Below are 26,395 nucleotides of genomic sequence, written 5' to 3' on the forward strand. Positions count from 1 at the left end.
GAACATGTTCACTTTGAGTGGTTTTGTAAAAATATCTGCTAGTTGATCTCCTGAGATGCAAAACTCTACCACAATTTCTTTATCTCTGATCAAGTAATGAATGTAGTGGTGTTTGATGTCGATATGCTTGCTGCGTCCATGAAACACTAGATTCTTTGTTAGAGCAATTGTTAATTTCTTGTCGGACCATTTTGTTGATGTTTCAATTTGCTCAATATTCTCCGCAACCAAACTGCTTGAGTAGCACAATTTGTTGCTGCAATGTACTCTGCTTCTGCTGTTGGCAGTGAAACTACTTGTTGTTTCTTGGAACACCAAGAAAAAATACCATCTCCAAGATGAAAAACATAACCTGAAGTACTTTTACGAGTTTCGGTTTCACCAGCCCAATCACTGTCTGTGTATCCAACCAACTCTAGCTTGCTAGAACTAAAATAAAAAATCCCTTCATCAATTATACCTTTGGCATATCTCAAGATTCGCTTTGCAGCTTTCCAATGAGATTTTCTTGGTGAATTCATGAATTTGCTTATGAGCCTAACTCCGTAGACTATGTCAAGTCTTGTTGCAGTCAAATACCCGAGGCTTCCAACTAATCTTCTGAAGTTAGTTGAGTTGACAAGATCACCACCACTTTCTCTTTCCAGCTTCAATCTTTCTTCCACCGGAGTCAGCATCAGCTTGCATGATTCAATCTTGAACTTCTTTAGCATATTTTTTGCATATTTCTTTTGTGAAATAAAGATTCCTTCATCTGTCTGCTTCACTTTAATGCCTAGAAAGTAAGACATTAGGCCCATATATGTCATCTCAAATTGTGTGGACATGTTGTCTCTTTGAATTTTGCTAACAATTTGAGATTATTGTCGGTGAATATCAAATCATCCACGTACAAGCAAATAATGATGATGTCTCCAGCCTGGTTTGTTTTGAAATATAAAGCATGCTCATAAGGACTTTTGTGAAAACCATTGTTGATGAAGTATGTGTCAATTCATGTGTACTAAACTCTATGAGCCTACTTCAATCCATATAGAGATTTCTTTAGCTTGAAGACTTTATCTTCTTCTCCTTGTTGCTGATAACCTGGTGGTTGCTCTATGTAAACTTCTTCTTCAAGCACACCATTCAAGAAAGCAGACTTGACATCCATTTGAAAAATCTTCCATCTACTCTGAGCAGTAATGGAAATAATCATATGTATTGTGTCCATCATTGCAACTGGAGCAAAAACTTCAAAATAGTCAATGTCGGGTTTTTGTTTGTACCCTTTTGCAACTAGTCGTGCTTTGTACCAATTTACCTCTCCATTTGGGTTGTACTTTATTTTATACACCCACTTGACTCCTATTGGCTTCTTTCCTTCTGGAAGTGTTGTTAACTCCCATCTATCGTTCTTCTCAATGGCCTAAATTTCTTCATCCATTGCTTTTCTCCAACAATCTCCATTGGCAGCTTCCTCATACATAACAGGATCATAATATGCAAACAAAGCTTAGTAAGTAACTTCTTCCTCCCTGTCATCAGGATCATCATCTCTCCCAATTTCATAATCTTGCAAGTGAGTTGGTGGACGCCGCTCCCTCTGAGGATATTTGTGAGTTGGAGAATTCGTTGCTGCTTTAACTAGTGGTTCATCAGCGTCATCGTGTACTTATTCATTTATAATAACTGGTACAGGTAACAACTCCTTTTGCTTTTCGGACCAGTCCCACATTCCTGCTTCATCAAAGGTAACGTCTCTGCTGATGATCATCTTTTGCGTATCTGCATTATACAACTTGTAAGCTTTCGTTTCTTCACTGTATCATATAAATATACATTTTTCTACTTTGTCGTCAAGCTTCCTCCTTAGTTGATTAGGTATATGTGCATAAGCAACACAACCAAATACTTTCAAGTGACTGAGATTTGGCCTTTTCCCACTTCAAGCTTCTTCAGGAGTTTTGCCACAAACACTTTTGACGGGACACCTATTTAATAGGTATACAACACAAGCCACTACTTAGGCCCAAAAACTCTTTGGTAACTTCTTACAATGCAACATGCTTCTCACCATATTCATGATAGTTCTGTTTTTCCTTTCTGCCACTCCATTTTGTTGAGGAGTGTATCTGGTCGTCATTTGATGTTTCACACCCTGCTTTCTCAAGAAATAATCACAAACAATATACTTTGTTCCCCTATCAGTTCTCAAGGTTTTCAAAGTATAACCACTTCTTCTTTCATAGGCCATAAATCTTTTAACAGTATCACAAGCATCAACTTTATTTTTCAAGATATAAACTCAAGCCTTTCTAGTAAAGTCATCAATGAAAGTGATAAAGTATGTGTTACCTCCATTAGATGGAACTTCCACATAGCATAAATCAGAGTCCACCAGCTCAAGTAGTTTTTGAGGCTCTGCAGAGGCACGTACTTTAGAAAAAGGATCTCGATGCTTCTTTCCGACTACACAAGCTTCACATAGTTGATCAGGAGCTTTGATAACAGGAAAGCCAATAACCCATTTTTTATGTGCAAGGAACTTGATGCTTTCAAAGTTGAAATGTCCCAACCGCATGTGCCAAAGTCAGTTGTGATTATCAGTTGCAGCTTTGTAATAAATGAGCATCATACTTTATGTTCATCGAAAACAGACGATTCCTTGTCATGCTTGCCTTTGCTATTAACCTCATCTCAGCGTCTTAAATGGTGCAACCTCCTTTGTTGAACTTTAGATCATAACCTTTCTCAGCAAGCTGTCTAACACTTAAGAGATTTTGACATATACCAGGTGCATAGAATACATCAGTGATATAGTTCAACGATCCATCCTTCAATCTGACGGCGACCTTCCCTTTTCCCAACACCTCAAGCTTTGAGTTATCACCAAGCTTGACTGTGGAATGAAACTTTTCATCTAAATCGGAAAATAAATATTTATTTCGTCTTAAATGATTACTCCAACCTGTATCTAACAACCATTGCTTCTCATTTTTTCCGCAGCTACAACGTGGCACGTTGTAAGCACCATCTTCATTTCATCTTCAGTTTCCGCAACCTGAGCATGTCTATCTCTAATATTCACTGGTCTAGCACGACACTCTCGACTATAGTGATCATACTTTTTACAATTATGGCATTGAATATGAGATTTTCATTCCGATTGAACATGTTCGTACTTGTGGCATTTGTGACATTGAATATTAGATTTATTTTGAAAAAAACCATTACCTCGTGTTCCGTGGCCCGAGTCAGGTTGAGGATTCTTCCATCTGCCTCTGAAATTCTGACCCCTTTGGAAGTGGTTCGCCTTTCTCTGCAAAGATCCCTATTTTATCACATTAGTTTGAGCTTTCAAAGCTTGCTCAAACGTGTCAGGTGTTCTCTCATTCATCTGCATCTCACGAGACTCCAAAGATGCATGCAAATCATTTAGAGTCATCGTGGAGAGATCTTTTGCTTCCTCAATAGCTGCTACCACGTAATCAAATCGTGTTGAGAGGGTCCGCATAATTTTCTCCACAGCTTCTGTTTCTTTTACGTAATAACCGTTGGATTTCATTTCATTAACGAGTTTGTCTATCCGCGGAAAATAATCATGAATACTCCCATCTCTTCCTTGCTTAATCAGCTCGATTTGACGTTTCAAGCCTTGCAACCTTGTCTGTTTGACTGGATCAGCACCTTCATATGTTTTGAGTAAAATTTCCCAAGCCTCTTTTGTTGATTTGGCATGGAAAATCTTCTAAAAAACATGCAGCTCCACAGATTGACATATCAAGAACACAACCTTCTCGTTAAGCAAACGATTTTTCGCAACTTGTTGTTCATCGGCTTTTCCTTTATCTCCTTCTATTGGTTCGGTAATACCTTTCTTCAAAATTTCTCCATACCCACTGGTTGTTAAACAAAGTTCCATGAAGCGTTTCCACATCGCAAAATTTGATTTGCCATCGAACTTGAAAATAATTGTTTGCACCTACTGACTTGATCCTCCACTTGTACTTGTCACCATGTTGATACAACAAGCTCTGATGTGAGATGTTGGCAATTAAAATCAATTGCCTAGTTGAAATATATGTTATGGAAAGAAAATAGAGCAGACTGTATTTTATATTGATGAAGGAACAAGAATACACTCTTACACTATGACACACAAAGCAACACTACAATTTTTTCTCACACACCAAGAACTCATTGGAGACTCTCTATTTTTTTCTCTCAAGCTTTGTTTCACACTTCTACAAATTTGATTGATTAAAGTGAAGTACAATATCCCTATTTATACAACATCAAAGACGGTTTTCCATTGCACCACCGCCATTCAAGATCGTTCTACATAACTAATGGTGTATTCATGATAAACTATAGAGTGATGGTGATATGCACACATGTACAATTTAAAGCCACTTGATAATTATCAATTATGTTAAGTCTTTGACTATTTCAAACCTTAGCCATGAAGATTTCAATTCACTAAATTACCAAAAGCTTCTAGGAGTTTCTAGCTAGCCAAGTTATATATATATATATATATATATATATATATATATATATATATATATATATATATATATATATATATATATATATATATATATATATATATATATATATATATATATATATATATATCTTTAATAACCAATAATGGTGATCTAGTAAGCATATATGGATTACATGCCTTCAAAAACTAAAACAAAGGAGATATGTTGATAACATTGTTATTGTTTTCATTTTGAGCCAAGTGTTCCTATTTACGTGTCACATTATTATACACAACCACACTTTCTCTCCGTGTGTCTTTACTCTCTTTTGTTATTGGTCTCCCTTTCTCTTTCCAAATAATTTATAACCAATAAAAAAACCTTTAACTTTGCAAACCCACACACACTCACATTATCCTTTTCCTTCCACGATGCTTCCTCTCTCTCTATATATAACCCACCTTGCTCTTCACTCTATTAAAACTAACTTTGTCTTCAATTATCAGTTCCCTCTCAAATATTCAAAATTCTTTTTCCTATTCACACACCCATTTATCTAAGTTTCTCTTCATTTTCTCATAAGTTTCTTCTTCCTACAACACGGCATCACCGAATTCAGAGATGTGCGTGTTACTGGTAGAAGCAAGCAGTGGTGCGAGGAAGAGGAACTTAGATAAATGTGTGTGTGAAATAAGAAGATTGGAATTTGGTTATGTCCTTTCTCAAGATGATGAGATGAGGTATCACTATGGAACTTAAATTTGATGTGTTTGGCTTCAATTTTTGATAGAAAATAAAATCTATTGATATTTCTTCTTAGCTTACATTAAGTTGAAGATGGTGAAATGGTGTATCTTGTCTTATTCTTCTCTTCTCTTTTATAGTATTTTGAAAAAAAAATCTGTTAACAATACTGCAATTCAATTGTATCTTAATAACAAGTGCTTAAAAAAAAGACTAGAACCAAATATATCAGATTACTACATCCATATTTTTTATAAATATATCTTTCTTAAAATATGTTATAATAAAAGTTGTTTCTTTAAATAAGTTTAATTGGTAATTATGAAAAAACATCTTATTACAAAGATATAAATTCAAATCTGCAACATCTTATTTATTTATTTTTAGAGATGACATTTCAACCACAAAATTATTAGATAAGAATAACTTATAACAAAAGTTTAAAAAACAACACTTCAAATAAGATATAAGAATGTTTGGAAGAGAATATGTTAGTTAATTAGTTAGCATCTCATATTTGAAGTTTAAATAAGAAAAGAACTTCAAAGCAAACTTATCTTTAAGATGAAATTCAACCACTAAACTACCTAAAAAAATTTATAACAATAATTAAAAAAAAAGAAACTTTAAGTGAGACATAAGAATTAGAAGAGATTAAGTGAAATAGTTAGCACCTCACATTTGAAGTTTAAATGAGGGAGGATCTTCAAAGCAAAGAATTCTATAAGAGAATTAGAGATTAAATTATATAATATGGTTGGAATGCAATGATAATTGTGTTAGATATTTGTTTTATAAGTTTTATGTTAGATTGTTTATGATTGAACTATTTACATAATTAATATATGATCATTTATAATAATCAACTTATTATAACTAAATCATATATATATATATATATATATATATATATATATATATATATATATATATATATATATATATATATATATTGAAAACGATGCCGGAATTATAAAGTATAATTACTATTTTAATCAGAAAAGAAGAAAATAATAAGAACACAATGAAATTGGTTATAAACTGATATCCTCTACTTTCTCTTTGAAACAAGATTACAAGTGTTACAAAATAGCAAATAACCTCTCTCACCATAATTAAGATTTGTATTATACAATGATGAGAAACTAATATGCTATTTATAAGAAAACTAGCACACTAAATTAATGGGTTTTTACACACAAGTCCATTACACAAGCTAACTTAAACAATTAGGCATAACAAACAGACCCAATTCAACACGCTAACAATCCTAGCATACTTCAACTACAATATGTGAACAGACTTCGACGGCATGCTAAGGTCTTGACGAATTTTCGAACCTAGAAATTACCCTTCGACCATACTAGATTTCGATCCAATATCTCACAAATCTCCACCTTGGATCAAACTCTATAACATCAAGAGAATAAACTATCTTTCTTCATATAGCTTTATCAACTGGATAGTCAAATTTTCTTTATCCTTTAACGTAGCTTCCATGGTTGCGACTCCCTTCAACGCTTCTAAACAACCTTATTGAACTAGTAGCACTTTCATCTTCAAGCGCCATAGACCGAAATCGTTCACTCCGATGAACTTTTCATTCTCATACTTTGTTGACGATATTTTCTCCACGCCCACCGAACCAATTTGTTGTGAAAACGGTGTCGGAAATACAAAGTATAATTGGTTTCTTGATCGGTAAGAAACCCGTAAGGGTAGAAAAAAATAAAAAAATAAGTACATGATGAAATTGGTTATAAATTAGTATTATTTACTTTCTCTTTGAAACAAGATTACAAGTGTTACAGAATATCAAATAACCTCTCTCACCCTAATTAGGATTTGCATTATATAATGATGAGAGACTAGTCAACTATCAACCCTTCAAAAGTTTAATGCATGTATTTACTAATTGGTCCTACCACTTTTCCCAACTTACACTAACTAATGGATAGTATGGTAATCAACTAATGTCTAACAATTTATTCAAACAAACCTCTATCGGGCTGCCAAGTGTCAGTCTAAGATTGGTTACCAAACACCAATGAAACTTTATGCCTTTCCCCCAAAACCATATCACACGCTAACCCATATTTTCCTTCTCCAACTCTATTAACTTCATTTGTCTCAGACCCATTCTCAAGTCTCTCTACTTCTTTTCGGCGAGCTGCTCCGTCCAACACTCTTGGTTATTTCTCATCTTTAAACTTGTGCATCTATTTTTCATGCTTCTATCTTACACCTTTTATCAACTAATTTGTGTTGCAAACGAGTTTTATAATGATTCTGAACAAAGGTTTTCACTGCTAATCTCTATACGATGTTGTTTGTCTTGACTAAAACTATTGTTTTATAACGAAGACTCAGCATTGTTGTTTGTCTTGACGTTTTTAAATGAAAGATTTTTCTTTTTAAGAAGTTGACTATGTAGATTCGGTGTTTTCGTGTCGATAACCTATTTTTCATTTCTATTAACAAGTTTCTATTCATATGTTGTTTATGAAGTTTCAGTGTTTTTTGTTTTGACTATTAACTTTTAGCTGTTGTCGAACATTTTGTTTTTTGTCTTCATTGCCATTGTTTCTGAACAATGAAGAATCTGCTATTGTGGTTTGTGTTAATTGAATCAAGTTATTTTTATAGATATGGAAATGTGTTTGTCTTCAAAGGTGATGAAATCATTTTCCTGCTGCACTTTTTAGTATGCTTTATCATTGGCTTTACAGTTGATTGGATGTCAATATGATCTGCATTTGTTATCTTAACACTTTTCCGCTATAGTTTGTACTTTGCATTGGCATTGGCTTTACTAAATGTCAACAAGTATTTGCTTTTGTTATCTTAAGAATGACGATTCATCTTTTGTTGTTTATGTTATCTGCAACAAGTTATATTAAGAGATATGGATTTGTTTATTTCTTCAAAGTTGATACCATCATTTTTCGGATTACAAGTTTTTCTTTGCACTATCATTGGCTTTACTGAATGTCACAAGTTATTTTATGATTACAAAGTTGATTCATGTATTGTTGTTTTTCATATCTGAAGTAAGTTATATATAGAGTTACAGATTTATTTTTCTCTTCAAAGTTGATGCCATCATTTTCCTGCTACAAGTTTTTCATTGTTCTATCATTGGCTTTACCATCTACTGTTATGGATTTCATGTAGCATTTTACTTTGCTTTGTCATTATTCTTAGTCGTATCCATGGTTTTGTGTAAGTTATCTACATATGCTGATTTTAATAATTTTTTCCAGACTTACAACCAACCATGTCAAGACCACCTATTCTCATTAAGGGTTTGGTGAAAGGAAATCAGGTGTGGAAAATGCTAATTCGAGTTGTTGACCTTTTGGGTTGCAAAAGAGAAAAGTGGACTGCAGCATCTTGAATTGGTCATACAAGATACGAAAGTAATTGTTTCCCGCTCTATTTGTATATATGTTATGTTCATGTCGTTTAATGAACAACCACATTATAGGGTGATCAAATCCATGTGACCACTCGTAACCGAGAATTTAAAGATTGGATTGAACAACTTACCGAGCATGAAACCTATTGTCTTTATAATGGAGAGCCTATGGTTAATGACAACACTTTCAAAGTATGCCTAAACAAGCTGAAACTTGTATTCAACGGAGGAACCATTTTTTCTAAAATACCAACACCCGTAATACCGCCACAACAATTCAAGTTTAAGGCTATTGATGATTTTCTTAGTGGAAAATTCACCACTGATCTCTTATATGGTGACCTTTGTTTTTCGTTTATAATATCATATGTTTTTAACTTCACTTCAACGTTAATATTACTTTGTAACTGTTTTTCATTTTTGTATTCTTTAGACGTTGTAGGTGTTCTACAAGATATTGTCAAAACACAAATGGGTGGTGGTGGTAAGAAATATTGTGCCAATATTACTCTACGTGATGAAGCTGAAAATGTTATTGAGCTCGTGTTATGGGAAGATTACGCTAAACAATTCATGCACTATAACAACTCTAACAATTCTCCTAGTCCAACACTACTTATTTTAACACATGCCTGGTGAAGCAAAATCAAGGTTAGCCATCTTTTTCTACACACAACTTTGATTTTGGCATTAATTTTGGTTCGAATGTGTAACTTATATTCTCTATATGAGGTGTAGCTTCTGGATTTCCTAGCCTATCAAACGCATGGAATGGCTCAAGACTTCACATTAACTTAGACCATCCACAAGTGCACGCTTTTAAATCCAAGTATGATATTTTGACAAACACTTTGCACTATAGCCATATTGAACTACTATGTAGTATACTTCCATATCCTTCATGTAATTTACATTTTCATATTGGTACAAACTAGCATCAACCCAATTATCAATTACATTGTCTGCTTCTCTCACCCAAGCATCACAATCATTTGTACAATCTGGAAACAAGAACTGGACAAACCCGAACGAGGTTAAGGTTTGTCATTGTTTTTGTAATTACAAAGTTTATGGAAGTATTCATATAATTAATGACAAACTAAGATCTCAAAATAGGATTGTTTTGCCACAACCATCGACACAACCAAACGATTTAAGGCCTCCAATTTTGGATGGTATTTTGAGTCTTGTCCGGATTGCAAGACATCGAACAAGTCTCATGGAAACAAGTTCGAGTGTGTTTGCAGAGTTAAAGATGTTGAGCATGTTACGAAGCAAGATTTCAAATTCAATTACCAAGTCATAATACTTTTTATTCTTATTGTTTTGCTTACATGTACCACTATATATTCATGTGTTAGATATGTCGCGGTGAGAATCGGATATCAAGCTATTATATTAACTTGAATCAAAAAACATTGAATGTTCACCACCGAACGTTAATTTATCCAAGGGAAAGGGAAACAATCGAATAAAACCCTAATTTGTGCAATGTAAAAACAATGCGAAGAGATCTAAGGATCGATGGTTGGTTATACTAAGGGAAGGTATTAACATCCTAAGTATCTATAGTATCCTATAGGAACCTTTTGAAAGTATTTTTATTATGTTATTGTTTATTTTCTATTGTTTGGAAATGTTTTATTTGGAAGGACCTAAAGGTTTTATTAATTTGGCTCGCCAAAACATCGCGGTCATGTGCCTACGTATCCTTATAAGGATGGAATCAGAGCAATCGTAGTTCACCTAACTAAGGGTGAAAGAACACTTGATAGTGATCAAGGTTCCAAAGGGGGAAGTAAGTGTTCATAACAAACACACTTACAAGAGTTACAAACTCTTACTTAAATCTAAGTTGAAAGTAAAAATGACTCTAACAAGGTCAAACTAGGGATTGCTAAACTACCTATGACATTAAGTCAATAAAGAGTTATTTCCCTTGGATTTGGGCAAAAAGATAAACAAAAGATAAGAAAGATGTTCAAGCATTACATCCACAAATGTAAGCAAATTATAAATAAATATTTTCAAGCATGACATCAAAGGTAAACAAATGATAAAGAAAGATGTTCAAGCATGACATTCACAAATATAAGCAAATGAAGAATATGTTCAAGCATGACATCAACAAAGATAAGCACATGATAAAGAAGATGTTCAAGCATGACATCAAAGGTAAATAAATGGTAAAGAAAGATGTTCAAGCATGACATCCACAAAGATAAGCAAATGAAGAAGATGTTCAAGCATGACATCAACAAAGATAAGAACATGATGAAGAAGATGTTCAAGCATGACACCAACAAGGACAAACAAGGATGAATAAGATGTTCAAGCATGAAATCCACAAGGACAAACAAGGATGAAGAAGATGTTCAAGCATGAAATCCACAAGGACAAACAAGGATGAAGAAGATGTTCAAGCATGACATCCACAAAGGTAAACACATGATAAAGAAGATGTTAAAGCATGAAATCTCCAAAGACAAGCACATGAAGAAGGTGTTCAAGCATGACATCAAAGGATATGGAAGCATGATCATAACAAATATCAAGCATGGTATGTAAACACATATGTACAACATGTGAAAATGAACAAAGATACAACAACATAAATTTAAGATGTATGAAGTTAACATGAATATGAATGACATGGATATATCATCATGAAGAAACAAAGATGAATTACATAACAATGCATGAACATGTATATGGATGTCATAATAAGTATTAATGAACATGTATATGCATGAAGTAAGACATGGTTTATACATAACATCAACTTAATCATGAAAACAAGTTAAGATATTCAAGACATGCATGTTAAGGTTCAATATGATCATAATCAAAGGTTCAACATCATACAAAAGGTTTGAACATGTAAGAATAAAAGTCATACAAAGACATGTTATCACAAGTTTAAAGCATTTGCAAACACATAAGCAAAGACAAACACAAGGGCACACATGCATACAAAGGTTAAACAAGACATGAAAGAATTATATGTGAATCATGTATCAATGGCAAAGTAAACACACAAAAGTTCATGGTATAATAACAAAGTTCAAAACACATAAACATGTAAACACACATTAAAGTAAGTCAAAATTAGGTCAAAACCCAAGAGGCACACATTAACAACATCAAACAAAGTTCATATATGATTCACAACATTCATACAAGTCATGATGATCAAGAAAACTTAAAGTATCAACCAAAGAAGTTCATTTAAAATCCTAAAACAATCCTAAAAAGGTACCAACTTTGGACAAGCATAAGTATGTGAAAAATAAATCAATTCTGGAATTTCTTTTCACTATCATAAAATAGACAAAATTATGAACGCATGGCAAAAAGAGTGGCTCAAAAGGCTTATGGATCATCAAGTTATGAGTCTTTGAAGTTATGAAAAACAACAAAAATAAATAGGCAAAAAAAAACAATGAATAAAATGGGTCTGGGGCGAGGGGGATTCGAACCCAAACCTTTTACACACACAAAGCCTTAACACACACGCTTCAACCACTGGGGTGGTGATACATCTGGTAATTTATTTGCATTCATTAATACATATTTTAAAACAAGACATAAGATGACAAGGTCAACGCCACGTCATCATCACTAACATCACACTCTCTCAGATCGTTTCAATTTTTTTTTCATTTTTTCATCAAACTTCCGACAACCATAACTCTCTCAATTTTCCATGAAATTAAAAACCATAAGAACCTAAATTAGTCTATTTTTCGGAAGGAATCTAATGGTATCATTATCTCATCCTAAAAATCAAGGTAAAAAGTGTGCCAAGGGAAAAACCAAAACTGCACTTTTAACTTTCTAACAATAAAATCTCAATGTATGAGCATGGTATAATGCATACATTAGCAAACATACAACAAACACACTATGTACTACATTTTTACTTTAATAAATATTCAAGAATGATGCATGTACAAGATTTTTAAAGTGTAAGTGCACTTACCTATTGGAGAAAGTCCAATGCCTCTTCTATTGGTTACAGATGATAATTGATGATATGGTGAGCTTGCTTGGACCCTAGGGAATCTTTTTGAATGCTCACTTGTGCTTGAGAACCCCTAGATTCTTCTAACCAACTAAACTTGCAAGTGTGCAAACTGAGAGTTGGAAAATGATGAAGGAGATGTTACAATTGTGTTTTAATGGTTTGAACAAATTTTATTTGATGTTTAAAAAGTGTTTGGATGGTTGGTTTGAAAATTTTTCCAACATAAGTGGAATTTGGAAGTTTGAGGTTTGGAAGTTACAACAATGGAGTTTTGGATGCAAATATTTGTGTGTTAAGTTCTAAGGCTTAGCCCTCTATTTATAGAGGCTCTAAAGGGCTCAAGTAACTTGAAGAAAATGATCTTAGTTCAATTTGAATGCTGGTTTGGATGTTTGGTTTCATTTTGCACAAAAATGCAAGTTGGCTTCATGATGAAAAGGTGAAGTGAATCAAGGACCTTAGCCATGCTTTTCTGAAGTCTAAGAGGTTGCTTCTGGCTTTAGAGGTTAAGTGTGATCATAGGAAATAATTTAGAGGCTCAATGCAAGAGTGTTTGGCAAAAGCTTTCTTTATGAAAATGAATATCAAGCTTTATGCAAAATATTCCAAAAATGGCATGGTGAAATGGATAAAGGCTCAATTCTTTGTGTACTGCACCAAAGACTTGTGTAAACATCTAATTATGGAGAGATTTGTAGACAAAGGACCTGAAATCAATGGATTTTTACAATTGAAATGGTTTTCCTCTAAGAATTCATCATGAACTTGACTTGAAATTCAAGTTTGGAACCCTAACTTCCCATTTTCGAAACTCATAACTCATGGATAGGGAAAAAAGGTACTTGTACTTTTTGGAAAGCCCCAGACATGCTCTACAACTTTCATGTTTTGGGTGTTTCTGAATCAAAGTGGATCATAATGAAAACTGGCTCCAAAGTTTATTACTTTTTAGGGATCAAAGCTGACTTGAAAATTTTCTAAGTGTTTTAACTTGAGGCACCAACTTCATGGCCTCATAACTCAAAATCCTTGAACTTTTAGGGAATCAACCCTCTGGGAAAAGTTGAAGTATGGAACAAGAGCTTTCATTTGTGATTTTGAGAAAAGAAAATGGTTGCTTGGATTGGAAGTTATGGCTTTGGGAAGTTTTCCACTTTTGAGATGAAATTTGGATACTTAGTGAAATTTTCAATGTCTTCAAGATTGCCCTTTTTGCAAGTAACCTCAGTTCTCTTGATTTTTCTTGACAAAAGTCATCAATTAAACATATATTCATGAAATTTAACTTGAGAAGTTCATATTTGATCATATATCTCAAAAGTCAAAGGTTTGACTTTGTAGTGCATTGGTAGTGTATCAGATGAATTTGAATTTCTTGATCTTCAATGAATTCAAACTCTTTAGTCAATTGAACATCATGGAATGGGATCTAAGTATGTACTTGATTATGTCGAGTCATGTCTTAAGGCTTGATATCATGTCTTGATAAAAATTCTCAGATGAAATTGAATGTTGCTGAGAAACCCTAATTGGTGAGCCAGATGAAAGTGAAGCTTGATGCACTTGTGATTAGGCCATAATACACTTATTTGTTGATGGAGAGAGATATATTGAGTGTATGATATCTTGATTTATTAATGATCAATCCAAAACTTTTACTGATCAATCCTTTGAGTTCTTTGAGGGAAACCCTAATTCACAGATGAAACAAAACCAGGCATATCTTGAGGTTACCTATGCATGAATGATGTCTAGGATGCAAATGATTATGAAATCCAGGGGTAAAATGTAGGGTGTGACAAGATACAAAATAGAAATTGAAGTCGAGTTCGATAATCACGTTGAATGCTTTGTGTTTTGGGATAAAGATCGTATCCCATACATTAATATGACTCCTAGGTAATTGAGATAAATCATGAAGGAGGTAATTAAATGTGAAATAACTACTCATTATTTTTTAAGTTGTCATCCAAATTCAACTATGGTTCACTAACTATGCTGATTTTTTATCTAGGCTGGAGAGGAGAACCCCAAAATATATCTAATACACCTAGACAAGCTTCAGAACACAAACCTGGCATTTAGAATCAAATATCAATCTTTGTATGCCCAATTATCTATTGTCACAATCCTTAATGATCATGGTGTTTACCGAACCTTATATGATTTACTTTATCCAAATGAGGTACAAAGCATTAAACTTAGGACGGTTTTCTTTTTGTTTTACTCATATTTCTATATTGTCTTTTGAAGATTCTGTCAACCTTAATTTTGCTCAATTAGTTTACGCTAATGTGAAGAGCATACTTCAAAGGATGCCTTTTTGGTTGTGGACAAAGATGTTGGACTGGACATTCGTCATGAACCTATTGTCAGTCAACTTTTTGAACCTATTGTATACTTCTCACAAATGCTTATGGAGATATTCATTCATAATATATTAACAATTTAAAGTTGTGATTTATTGGAAATCGAAACACCTGAGCAATCTTTATCTGTACTCCCACAAACATCTACCAAAAGTGATTACAGGTCGTCGAACTTCTCTATCAACACCCCTGCTAAGAGGGTTGTTGTCCCAATTTCTCTGGATGATATTTTGAAAGATGAAGTTCTTAATCCATAGCAAAATTCAACTAAGGATAATCACATCAAGAAGGAGTGGTAATATAAGGTTGGGGTCGCTTATTTCAAATTTTATATGTTTTGTTGACATCATTGTTGTAATGCTGAATGCCATTCTCTAAGAGCTATGTGTCATTTTTGAGTTGACAAACAAACTACTTCATGTTTATGTCTAATTTTAGGTATTTCTTTTGATCATGTAACTGTTGTAGTTGATATATGTTTTTGATTATTAACGTATGTTGAATCCGCATTTTAGTAATCAATAGTTAGAGAAGGATTTGAAATTTTAATAGGAGAATGTCATACCCCAATTTTGTCCAGGCATATTTAAATTTTTGTAAATCAGACTTCATTTTTTAATTTGCATCATATGCACAGCGTGACATGCATTTCATCATGAATAATACCTGAAATATCAGTCAGAATAAATTTATTGAGAATACAGACAAATTGGTTAAATCGTTTCTCAAGAACATGCAAAATCAGCGGGTAAAAAGTTTCAAATTTAAAATTACAGACACCAGTATTATTAATCTACGGTTCACGTGGTTTAACCTGGTGTGCTCGTTGTATTTTTCAGCGGCTGTTTCGGTTGCATTTCGACCCGCCTGAGCCTTTTAACCGATGCAAATTTATTTCAGAATTTGAAGAAATGCTGTATTTTTTTCAATAAGTATATTTTGTGCTGATCATTTTAATGTGTCCGATTTAATTTTTCGAGTAAATTTATGTCCAATTCCTTTTTTTAATCAGGCCATTTTATTTCTTCATTCAAAATATCCAAATTAATTAATCAGAATTTTATCTATTTACTTAGTTTGAGTTTGAATATTAAAATTTTAAGGATTTTTTACCAATATACCCCAGTTTTTTAATTAATTTCCCAAAATAACCCAGGTTTCAAAAAAATTCCCAATATACCCCACTTTCAGAGGGAGGCGCCAATTGGATTGGCGCCCCCTCTTAAAAATTGCAAGGAGGCGCCAATTGGATTGGCTAGGGCACCTGCCCTAGCCAATCCAATTGGCGCCTGTGTGTAATTTTTAAGAGGGGGCGCCAATCCAATTGGCGCCTCCCTTAAAAAAGCCTCAAATGAAAAAACTTCCAACATGAAAGTTGTAGATCTTTTCAAAACAATGAATTTGGATATAAATTTTGCAACATTTGGATTTTTTTTGAGAAAGTTATGGGCAGTTGAAGTTGGACTTCTGAGTTTTTCAACTGTTATCTGACCTATAATGTTTTGTATTATTGCATGTGTTTCTTTTAGGAATATGAATTTTTGTCCAACATAACATTTGAAGTAGACATCTTAAATTTTCCAATGCACTTGGTCCCACCTCAAAATAATTAAAAATGAGTGAGTTATGTCCCTGCGAACTTGACCCAAAATTAGGGTTTCTGTCAAAACAAGTGTATGTGAACTTTGCCAAAAGGGACCAACTTCAAGCCCTTTAGTATGAATGATAAAAGCCTCAAATGACAAAACCTTCAACATAAAAGTTGTATATCTTTTCAAGATAATGAATTTGGACTAAAGGTTTGCATCATTTGCAGCTTTTATGAGAAAGGTATGGGCACCTGAACTTGGACTCTTTGACATTATAACTGTTATCTGAGTCATAATGTTTTGTATTATTGCATGTGTTTCTTTTAGGAATATGAATTTTTGTCCAACATAACATTTGAAGTAGACATATTAAATTTTCCAATGCACTTGGTCCCACCTCAAAATAATTAAAAATGAGTGAGTTATGTCCCTGCGAACTTGACCCAAAATTAGGGTTTCTGTCAAAACAAGTGTATGTGAACTTTGCCAAAAGGGACCAACTTCAAGCCCTTCAACATAACAATAACAAGTCCTTGAATTAGGGTTTTTGACCTATAAATTTTTGTTTTATGATATGTGTTTATTTTAGAATTATGAAAGAAACTTAATGTTTGGAGAATACACAAAGATAAATTTGACATAATACGAATTGATATTAATAAAATTTGGATTTTACACAATGAATCCTAATGGTGATGACCGGGATCACCTAACCGACCTCCGGTCCCACATCCCCTAGCTATCCTAACCCTTGGCCCTAACCCACGTTGACGATTCTGAACCGGTGTTTGTTCATCTGATGGTCCAGGAGCGTCATTACCGCCTACAGGAGAAGATCCGTTGAGGTATTCAGCCAACTCAGCATAGTCTTCAGTATTCAATGATGGTGTACCGGCGTAGCTGAGCTCATGACCCATGCCAGAGAAGTTGGGGTGTGGTTGACTCATGGATGGGCGACCAGGACGGTTGAAGGGGGACATGGGTGACAATGATGGGTCTAGGAAAGGTTGGAAAGGTTGTTGGGGTGTTTGGAAGAGATATGGTTGTGGGATGTTTTGGTATTGTGATGTTTGGGGTTCTTGGCTACGGTAGGTGATGGGGCGGTTAGTGTTTTGGGTAAGGCGACTTTGGTAGGGTGATGGTGTGGGTGCGAAGCGATGTTCGGTCGAAGGTTGATGGTCCATTTGTTGGTGGTGGTATGGGGGATGTTCTTGGTTTTGGGGTTGGGTGAATGGCATGTTTTGGTTGTATGTTTGTGTGTTTGTGGAACGGAAAGTTTGTCGGGTAGGTGGTTGTGAGTAATTGGGCTGAGAATGTTGTTGGGGGTTAGATGTTGAGGCTTCTTGTGTGTAAGTTGTCTGGCGTGGGTCGTAGAGGTACATATCATCGGCGATGAATTGAAATCCAACTGATCTATACCAAGCCATATAAGTACGACTTGGTTTTACCTCATTTGGCATGACTGCGTCAGTTAAGACATGGTCATGACGGTGCTTCCACTTGCGACACTCTGATCTTGCGAATTGTTGCCAAGGGTTGAAGTTCCATTGGTCGTTCACTTTACGCATATGCCATTCTCCTAGGCTAGCTGGGGGATCTGGGATATTCTGGACCATACCAAACTGCAGCTTCACACGATCGGTGTTGTGCAGCTCCACTGTTGTGAACCGTATTATTGGTGTGCATGTTGTCCATACGGCTGCGTCTTCAGGGTTGATCTGATGCTCATGATCCATATTAAGGTATGGACGCCAAATGAACTGAAATGTTAAAGAGAATAGGATTTAAATGAATGAAGAAAAAGTCAATATAATATGAAGAAATAATGTAATTATTTTGCTTACGTCTGCCGGTCGAAGGTGATCCAACAGGTTGCGATATTGAGTAATACAGTGTCTCGGACATCTGCTGTAATTCATACCGCGTGCCGACCATCTACACCAAAAAGTTAAAATAAATTAGTTATGGGTAATAAACTGTAAGGAAGGAAGTAAAGATATAGCAATTTAAACAACTTACTTTTTTGCATATGGAAAAGTGAAGGGGTTGCTATTGACCGGTGCTAGAGACGGTAGTCTTGACCATCCCCATGCTTGTAGTAAAACAGCACATCCAGAAAATGTAGAAGTATCTTTGTGGCAGTTTTTGCACAAAGAACTATAGAGATAGGCTAGACATGCGGATCCCCAACTATAACTACCTATTCTATCTATATGTCTAAGTAAAGGTAAGTATATAATATGCATGCTAGAACCACTACCTTCGGGAAATAAAAAGGATCCTAGTAACAACATAATGTAACACCTAGTTTTGATGATTCGAGCCTCTTCGGTAGAATGCTCATCTAAATAAAAACTATTATAATATGACTTTAGGCGAGATAGTAGTATACCTTGTCCCCTAGCATTATCATCTAACAAATCAACGTTTAAAAGCTCCATGCAAATTGAATTAGGAAAGTTGGTCTTACCATTAACGGCTTTGCCTTCTATTCGTAGTCCTAAAAGCATGTAGACGTCTTCTAACGTCACGGTACACTCACCGGTTGGAAACCAAAATGTGTGTGTCTCTGGCCTCCATCTTTCGCATAAGGCTAGAATGAATTTGTTATCTATAGACCAAGACATAATTTTGCTAAGGTGACCAAAACTGGCGAGTTCAACATAAGGTTGAATCATCGGGTCCATGTGGACAAATTCGTGGACTCTAGTGCGAAACCTTGAGACATCCTATAATAGAAATAATGAAACACATGACTAAGTCGGTATTTCAAAATAAAATGGGGTTGGTGGAGATGAAACATAAAAAAGAAGTATAAGAAAAAACTTACGTATGTTGCGATGTTTGCAACTGTTCCTCTGTGTGCTTCGCCCATTGTGAGTAAAGACATATTGTTGGGGAGTTAGTGTAGATGAAAATGGAAGATTTTGTAGAAGATGAAATTGTAACAGAAGTAATGTAGATGAAGTAGTGAGAAATGTAGATGAAGTAGTGAGAATGTTGGTGTGAAAGAATTGGTGAAGGAGTGAATCAATTTATAGGCAAATGGAAGAGTGCATGAAAAATTGTGTTTGCATGGTGTCTCCACCTCATTTGGCGACCATGTACATTATTTAGGAGGGGGCGCCATTCAAATTGGCGACACCCTAGGGCACATGCATGCAAGCCTAGTTCTGAATGCTTGGTTTCAAGGACTGACTAAGGGGGGCGCCATTCAAATTGGCGACCATGTGCAAGTCCTAAAGGTAGGCGCCAATCCAATTGGCGCCACCCTTTGCATGCTCAACACGTGGCATTGCTGTCTCCTGCATGCTGAACAATTCACTTATGGATGGCTTGCATGATTGACACATCATCTCTGACCATCTTAGGTGTCCGACACGTGTCTGTCTTGTCTCCTGTATGCTGATGACTACCTTCTTGATAGCTTGCCTGGCTGACACATCAACTCACACTGTCTTGCAGGATTGACACATCATCTCTGACCGTCTTAGGTGTCCGACACGTGTCTGTCTTGTCTCCTGTATGCTGATGACTACCTACTTGATAGCTTGCATGACAGACACATCAACTCTTGACTACCTAGCATGCTTGACACATCAACTCACACTGTCTTGCATGACAGACACCTCATCTCTGAACTAGCTAGCATGCTTGACACATCAAGTCACACTGTCTTACATGACAGACACATCATCTCTGAAATTACTTGCATGCTTGACACGGTATCTCAGACTAGCTTCAATGTGAGACATTAATACCATCTATTTAAGTGTCTTACTATCACATTCATCTGCACTTGCAAAATACTTTTCATCTCCAAAATACTTTTCATCTTCACTCACTTTCATCTGCACTTGCAAAATACTTTTCATCTCCAAAATGTCATCTTCATCATTATACAGTATCAACGTTCACTGCAACGGTGAAACTTTTGAGTCTGAGCTTCATGGTTTTTGTTTTAGAAACACTGATACCATTAGAGTTTCGATGAAGAGAAATGCAACCTTTTTGCATTTCAAAAAAAGAATACAATCCTTTATACAGGGAGGTATTGTGTCAAGGATGACATATCAGAATCCTATATTTTTTGAGAATGGTCAATGCAAGTTTTTCCCCCTAAAGATACGAGACGATGAAGATGTGCAAAGCATGTTTCTTAGTCATGAACATTCAGGCATGGATTCTATCGAGTTGTACATTACTCTACAACCATGTATACCGTCTCAACAGTCTCAAGTAACATATCAGGATCCAGCTGGTGGAGATGATGCAGATGATGCACAATGCTCAGATGAACTCAACCCAGAAGCAGAAGTAGAGGTCGACGTTGTTGATGAAGAAGAAGAGGAGACTGAGATACAGGTTGATCACATCCTGAATAACGACGATGAAGATGAGGCTCAACCACCACCAATACCTCCTACTCATGTCTATATTCCTCCTCAACATATGACAAATATGGATCTTCACGATGATGAAATGTCCGACAGTGTCTTCTACAATCCGTATCCGAGACCAGTAGGAGAATTAAAGGTGGGAGACATGTTTCGTACCAAAGAGGAATGTGTCTTGGCAATCAAAAAATATCACATGAACAACTTTGTTGACTTTACGGTTAAACGCACTGATTCAAGAAGGTATGTTATTGAATGTTGTAACATGCTATGTAAGTTTCGTTTGGCTGCATCTTACAAGAAGAGAAATGACTCTTGGGAGATCGCTTCAATAGACCCACCACACAGTTGCGTCGCAACAACCGTTGCACAAGATCACCGTCAACTGAGCACAGCATTGATTTGTCGAGACATTCTGCCATTGGTAAACAAAGACCCATCAGTGAAGGTGAGTATAATTATATCACATATCCGAACAACATATAATTATACTCCATCTTACAAGAAAGCATGGATTGCGAGGACAAAGGCTGTTGAGCAGGTTTTCGGCAACTGGGAGGACTCATTCAAAGAATTACCACGATTTTTATGGGCACTAAAAACTTATGTCCCAGGAACCGTGGCAATTCTGGAGACAGTGCCAGCAATGATGCCAGACGGAACCTGTGCTATAGGTAATAGAATATTCCACCGTCTCTTTTGGGCATTTGACCCTTGCATCAAAGGTTTCGCATTCTGCAAACCTCTCCTGCAAATTGATGGCACTTGGTTATACGGAAAATACAAGGGTACGTTGCTCATGGCAGTTGCACAAGACGGTAACAACAATGTATTTCCCGTTGCCTTTGCTCTTGTTGAAGGTGAAACAGCTGCTGGATGGGGTTTCTTTCTTCGACATCTCAGAACGCATGTCGCACCACAAGCCAATCTATGTCTGATTTCTGATAGACATGCTGCCATCGAAAGTGCCTACAACAACCATGAAAACGGATGGCATGATCCTCCTTCTACACATGTCTACTGTATCAGACACATAGCACAAAACTTCATGCGTGCTATAAAAGATAAGAATCTTCGCAAGAAGGTGGTGAATGCTGGGTATGCTTTAACTCAACCGTCTTTTCAATATTATCGTGATGAGATTCGACTGTCTAATGAAGTTGCGGGGAGATGGATAAATAACATCCCAGTAGAGCAGTGGACAAGAGCATTTGACGGTGGTTGTCGATGGGGCCACATGACAACAAACATTGTGGAATGCATGAACGGGGTTTTCAAAGGAATTCGAAACCTGCCTATAACCGCCTTGGTAAGATCAACCTATTATAGGTTGGCTTCTATGTTCGCAACCAGAGGCGAAAGATGGAGTGCAGTGTTAATGTCTGGACAAGTATTCAGTGAATGTTGCATGAAGGTTATGAAAGAGGAGAGCATCAAAGCTACGACACACGCTGTAACCGTGTTTGACCGTCATAGACAAAATTTCAGCGTCCAGGAAACAATGGGCAACAGCGAGGGGAGACCAAATTTAGCCTACGCTGTTAGACTAAACACAAGTTGGTGCGATTGTGGAAAATTTCAGGCCTTCCGCATACCTTGCTCCCATGTCATTGCAGCATGCGCTTATACTCGTCAAGACGCTAACACCTATTTATCTGATGTGTACAAGGCCAACACCATCATGAATGTATATAGTCGAGGCTTTTCAGTACTACCAATGGAGGATTACTGGCCTCCATATGAAGGAGATATTGTTTGGCACAATGAAGAGATGCGTAGAAAGAAGAAAGGAAGGCCAAACAGCACACGTATAAGAACAGAGATGGATTCCACAGATAAAATGATAAGATTATGTAGTATCTGTCGTCAACCAGGACACAACAAAAACAACTGTCCCAATCTAGGAGCATCATCTAGATCTTAAGCTTATTGTAATATGATATCTAGATCTTAAGCTATTTGTAACATTGTATCTACATCTTATGCTTTTTGTAACATTGTATTTCTGTAACAATCAATCATTATATATCATTAAGTTCTTGTTACAACGAGTTTCATAACCAACATCAGTACAAAATATCTGAAAACATAAATAATTCTAACTGATTACAACAATCAAATTAATGTCGTCTCGACCGAACATCATTTCCCTAGCATCCTTATCAGTCCTCATTCGCACCCAACCAAAGATACTGTCAAGTCTCTCAATACTTCTGATTTTTTCCCCTTCTGGTATCTTCCCGTCTAACCATCGAACCAGCTCTCTCTTCAGTTGATCTAACGTGGTGATGTTCCAAAACAGCATCACCAATTGAGGTTTGTCTCTCGCATAAATCACCTTACCGTATCGGCGACGAACACCAAACATGATAGCCAAATGATTATTTGAGTTGTGGAACAATAGGTCACACAACGCATCTATTTATAATACAAAAAAGGCATTTTATGATGGACTCGGCAATTGAGTTGGCGCCTCCTTTTAAAACATACACATAGGCGCCAATTTGATTGGCTAGGGCACCTACCCTAAGCTAGGGCACCTGCCCTAGCCAATCCAATTGGCGCCTCCATTCAAGTTTTAACAACAGTCGCCATATGAACAACTTTCATGTTCATCAAAAATCCATTTGAAACTTGGAAGCTCATCATTAATTTCAGAACATTATAGGTCATTCTGACAGAAACCCTAATTTTGGGTCAAGTTCGCAGATACCTAACTCACTCATTTTTAATTATTTTGAGGTGGGACCAAGTGCATTGCAAAATTTAAGATGTCTACTTCAAATGTTATGTTGGACAAAAATTCATATTCGTAAAAGAAACACATGCAATAATACAAAACATTATAGGTCAGACAACAGTTGAAAAACTCAGAAGTCCAACTTCAACTGCCCATAACTTTCTCAAAAAAAATCCAAATGTTGCAAAATTTATATCCAAATTCATTGTTTTGAAAAGATCTACAACTTTCATGTTGGAAGTTTTTTCATTTGAGGCTTTTTTAAGGGAGTCGCCAATTGGATTGGCGCCCCCTCTTAAAAAATACACACAGGCGCCAATTGGATTGGCTAGGGCAGGTGCCCTAGCCAATCCAATTGGCGCCTCCTTGTAATTTTTAAGAGGGGGCGCCAATCCAATTGGCGCCTCCCTATTAAAGGTGGGGTAGATTGGGAAATTTTTTGAAACTTGGGTTATTTTGGGAAATAATTTAAAAACTTGGGTTATATTAGTAAAAAATCCAAATTTTAATATACTTATTTTTTAATAAATAAAATAATATTAAAATAGCATTGGATTCCTTGAAAATGGTTAACCATTACCACCAACGGATCTATCACTAAAAACAAAAAGAAAAATAAAAACTCTCTCAAACGTCCACACACCCACTCATTTTTTTCTCTCCTCACACTCACATAAGAGGATCTCACAACAGAATTCTGGGACTCCTTCACACTATTCATCGCCTCTCTCAACCTCTCCCTTTCCCATCTACCTCACTAAAACCCACTCAAAATCTTCCAACAACCCTCCGTCGTTTTCATCTAACACCACCACCGCTCCAACCCAAAACATCCACCATCTTCCTCATCCAACCTTCCACAACGCTTAACCCCATCAAAACCCTCATTCGAAACTCTCAAACCCCAAACTCCACACGCCGACGAACCCCAAACCCACAACCCTGAAATTTCTCCTACGAATCCGCTCGCACCATCCTTTTCTCCGAATAAAAACCATACGCATCTCCTCCGTACCGCACGACCGGTGAATACTCAATATCTCCAAGAATCTCTCGCCGTTGACGGAAAGAAGTTGAATGATATCGTCGACATCAACGAATTCAACATCCTTGCAACTCAAGAATTGTTCAGAGCAAAACTCAACTCAATAGCAACTCAGCGGTGCCATAAGATATCGAACAAAAATGAGGCCACTTGCTTCAGCTTTGTTTTGGATGATTTCAAGTTAGAGAGTTTTCTTCAATCGGTTCGCTGCTGGTTTTTTTGGTTTTATGCAGGTAAGGCTTCGGTTAAGACTCGGAACGGAAAGATCCAGATTCATTTCACCAACGGTGTTGCATTCGTGCGGTAATCCAGTAAGCAATACCCAAAAGCTGGTACTTCCGCTTTCTCACCGCCGGCATCATCGCGTTTTAAGCCAGACTTCAAATTTGGTAACGATAGTACCCCTGTTTACAACTCAACTTTTCTTCCCAATTTTGTTCGCATCATGTCTTGGTTATATTGGTTTAAAGTTGGGTTTTATTTGACTGTGATGGTAATAAATTATGGTTTGTAGTCATTAGATTGATATTAATTATAGTAACAGAAGTAGTTATAGTGACGTTACTAATATGATGAATGCTTGGATATTGTTGAACAATGGTTGATGTGTTTGTGCTTGCATATTCGGTAATAGAGACTCAGACTCAGTTTGCGCAGGTTGATGTTTCACATGTTTTAATACTTTCGACTTGTTTGCTGATGCTGCCAATACTATAATGCTACATGTATTGCGTGAGTTGCTGTGTTAGATTTGTATTTTGTTCTATTCAATTCTGCATTCTTGTTAAGATCTGGTTATTGGATCCATAGCAATATAATGAGTTTGATTTGTAAATAGCATACTGCTGCTATGATCTGATTCATATGTTGTTGGAAAGGGTAGATAAATAGGAATTTTACTCAAGTTGAAGTGTGAAGCTTGAATTTCTTGGCATTCGGTAATAATTTTTGAACGGATTTTCATTCAAATTACTGCATCATTTTTTTGTGTTGATTGTTTTGAATAAATTAGAGATGTAAATATTATGCTTGTTTTGATAACTTGTTGGTTTTATCATTTTTTATGTTATGGATAATCAATTTGTGTCGTGTGCCGATGTTATGAAGCCGTGAGAGGGTGGATGAGAGGGATAATATAAATGGTGAAGGTCTGATATTTGTTTCTTCCTGCGGAATATTGGGAGCCACTTTTGTTTGCTCCAAGTTTGTTTTGACCAAGACTTTTAATTGTGTATATGATAAGAGGTGAATTACATGTGAAGAAGAATTAGATAAATGGTCATAGGTTTCTTAATCTTCTGGATGATGTGTGTTTTAGAAAGATTAATTAAGTTAAAAGGCAAGATTAGATTATCACCTTATTTATGTTGTTCTAAAAAAGGAAGAGAAGGATGGATATTTGATTTAATATTTTTTCCTAATAGAATGCAGGTTAAGTAAAGTGTGAGTTTGGTTTAGAAAGTTAGCATGATTTCTGTTATTATCTCTTTTATCATTATAATTAATAATCAAGACTAGAGATTGGTTGGGCCAGGTTGTTGTTGTGTCCATAAGCCCATAGAGATTGTGCACATATTATCTCTATGTGTTAAGT

General features: G+C 35.8%; 2 protein-coding genes and 1 long non-coding RNA gene across 3 annotated transcripts; 1 reads left to right on the forward strand and 2 right to left on the reverse strand.

The window, feature by feature from the left end:
* Positions 1-170: 170 nt before the first annotated feature.
* LOC127102821 (secreted RxLR effector protein 161) lies at positions 171-800 on the reverse strand. Its single transcript, XM_051040154.1, has one exon. The coding sequence runs from the start codon at positions 798-800 to the stop codon at positions 171-173; it is 630 nt and encodes a 209-aa protein (XP_050896111.1).
* Positions 801-4,645: 3,845 nt separating this feature from the next.
* Positions 4,646-10,171, forward strand: LOC127130266 (uncharacterized). The gene is made up of 4 exons (XR_007806438.1): positions 4,646-5,212; positions 8,480-8,971; positions 9,068-9,285; positions 9,373-10,171. It is a non-coding gene; the product is annotated as an uncharacterized LOC127130266 (long non-coding RNA).
* A 7,081-nt stretch (positions 10,172-17,252) lies between these two features.
* LOC127115663 (altered inheritance of mitochondria protein 3-like) lies at positions 17,253-18,794 on the reverse strand. Its single transcript, XM_051047146.1, has 2 exons — positions 18,464-18,794; positions 17,253-18,379 (listed from the first exon to the last, which is right to left on the reverse strand). Exons 1-2 carry the CDS (start codon positions 18,536-18,538, stop codon positions 17,306-17,308), a joined length of 1,149 nt encoding a protein of 382 aa, XP_050903103.1. The 5' UTR covers positions 18,539-18,794; the 3' UTR covers positions 17,253-17,305.
* Between the last annotated feature and the right edge of the window lie 7,601 nt (positions 18,795-26,395).

This window comes from Lathyrus oleraceus, chromosome 1, assembly GCF_024323335.1.
Source record: "Lathyrus oleraceus cultivar Zhongwan6 chromosome 1, CAAS_Psat_ZW6_1.0, whole genome shotgun sequence".
Classification (NCBI taxonomy): domain Eukaryota; kingdom Viridiplantae; phylum Streptophyta; class Magnoliopsida; order Fabales; family Fabaceae; genus Lathyrus; species Lathyrus oleraceus.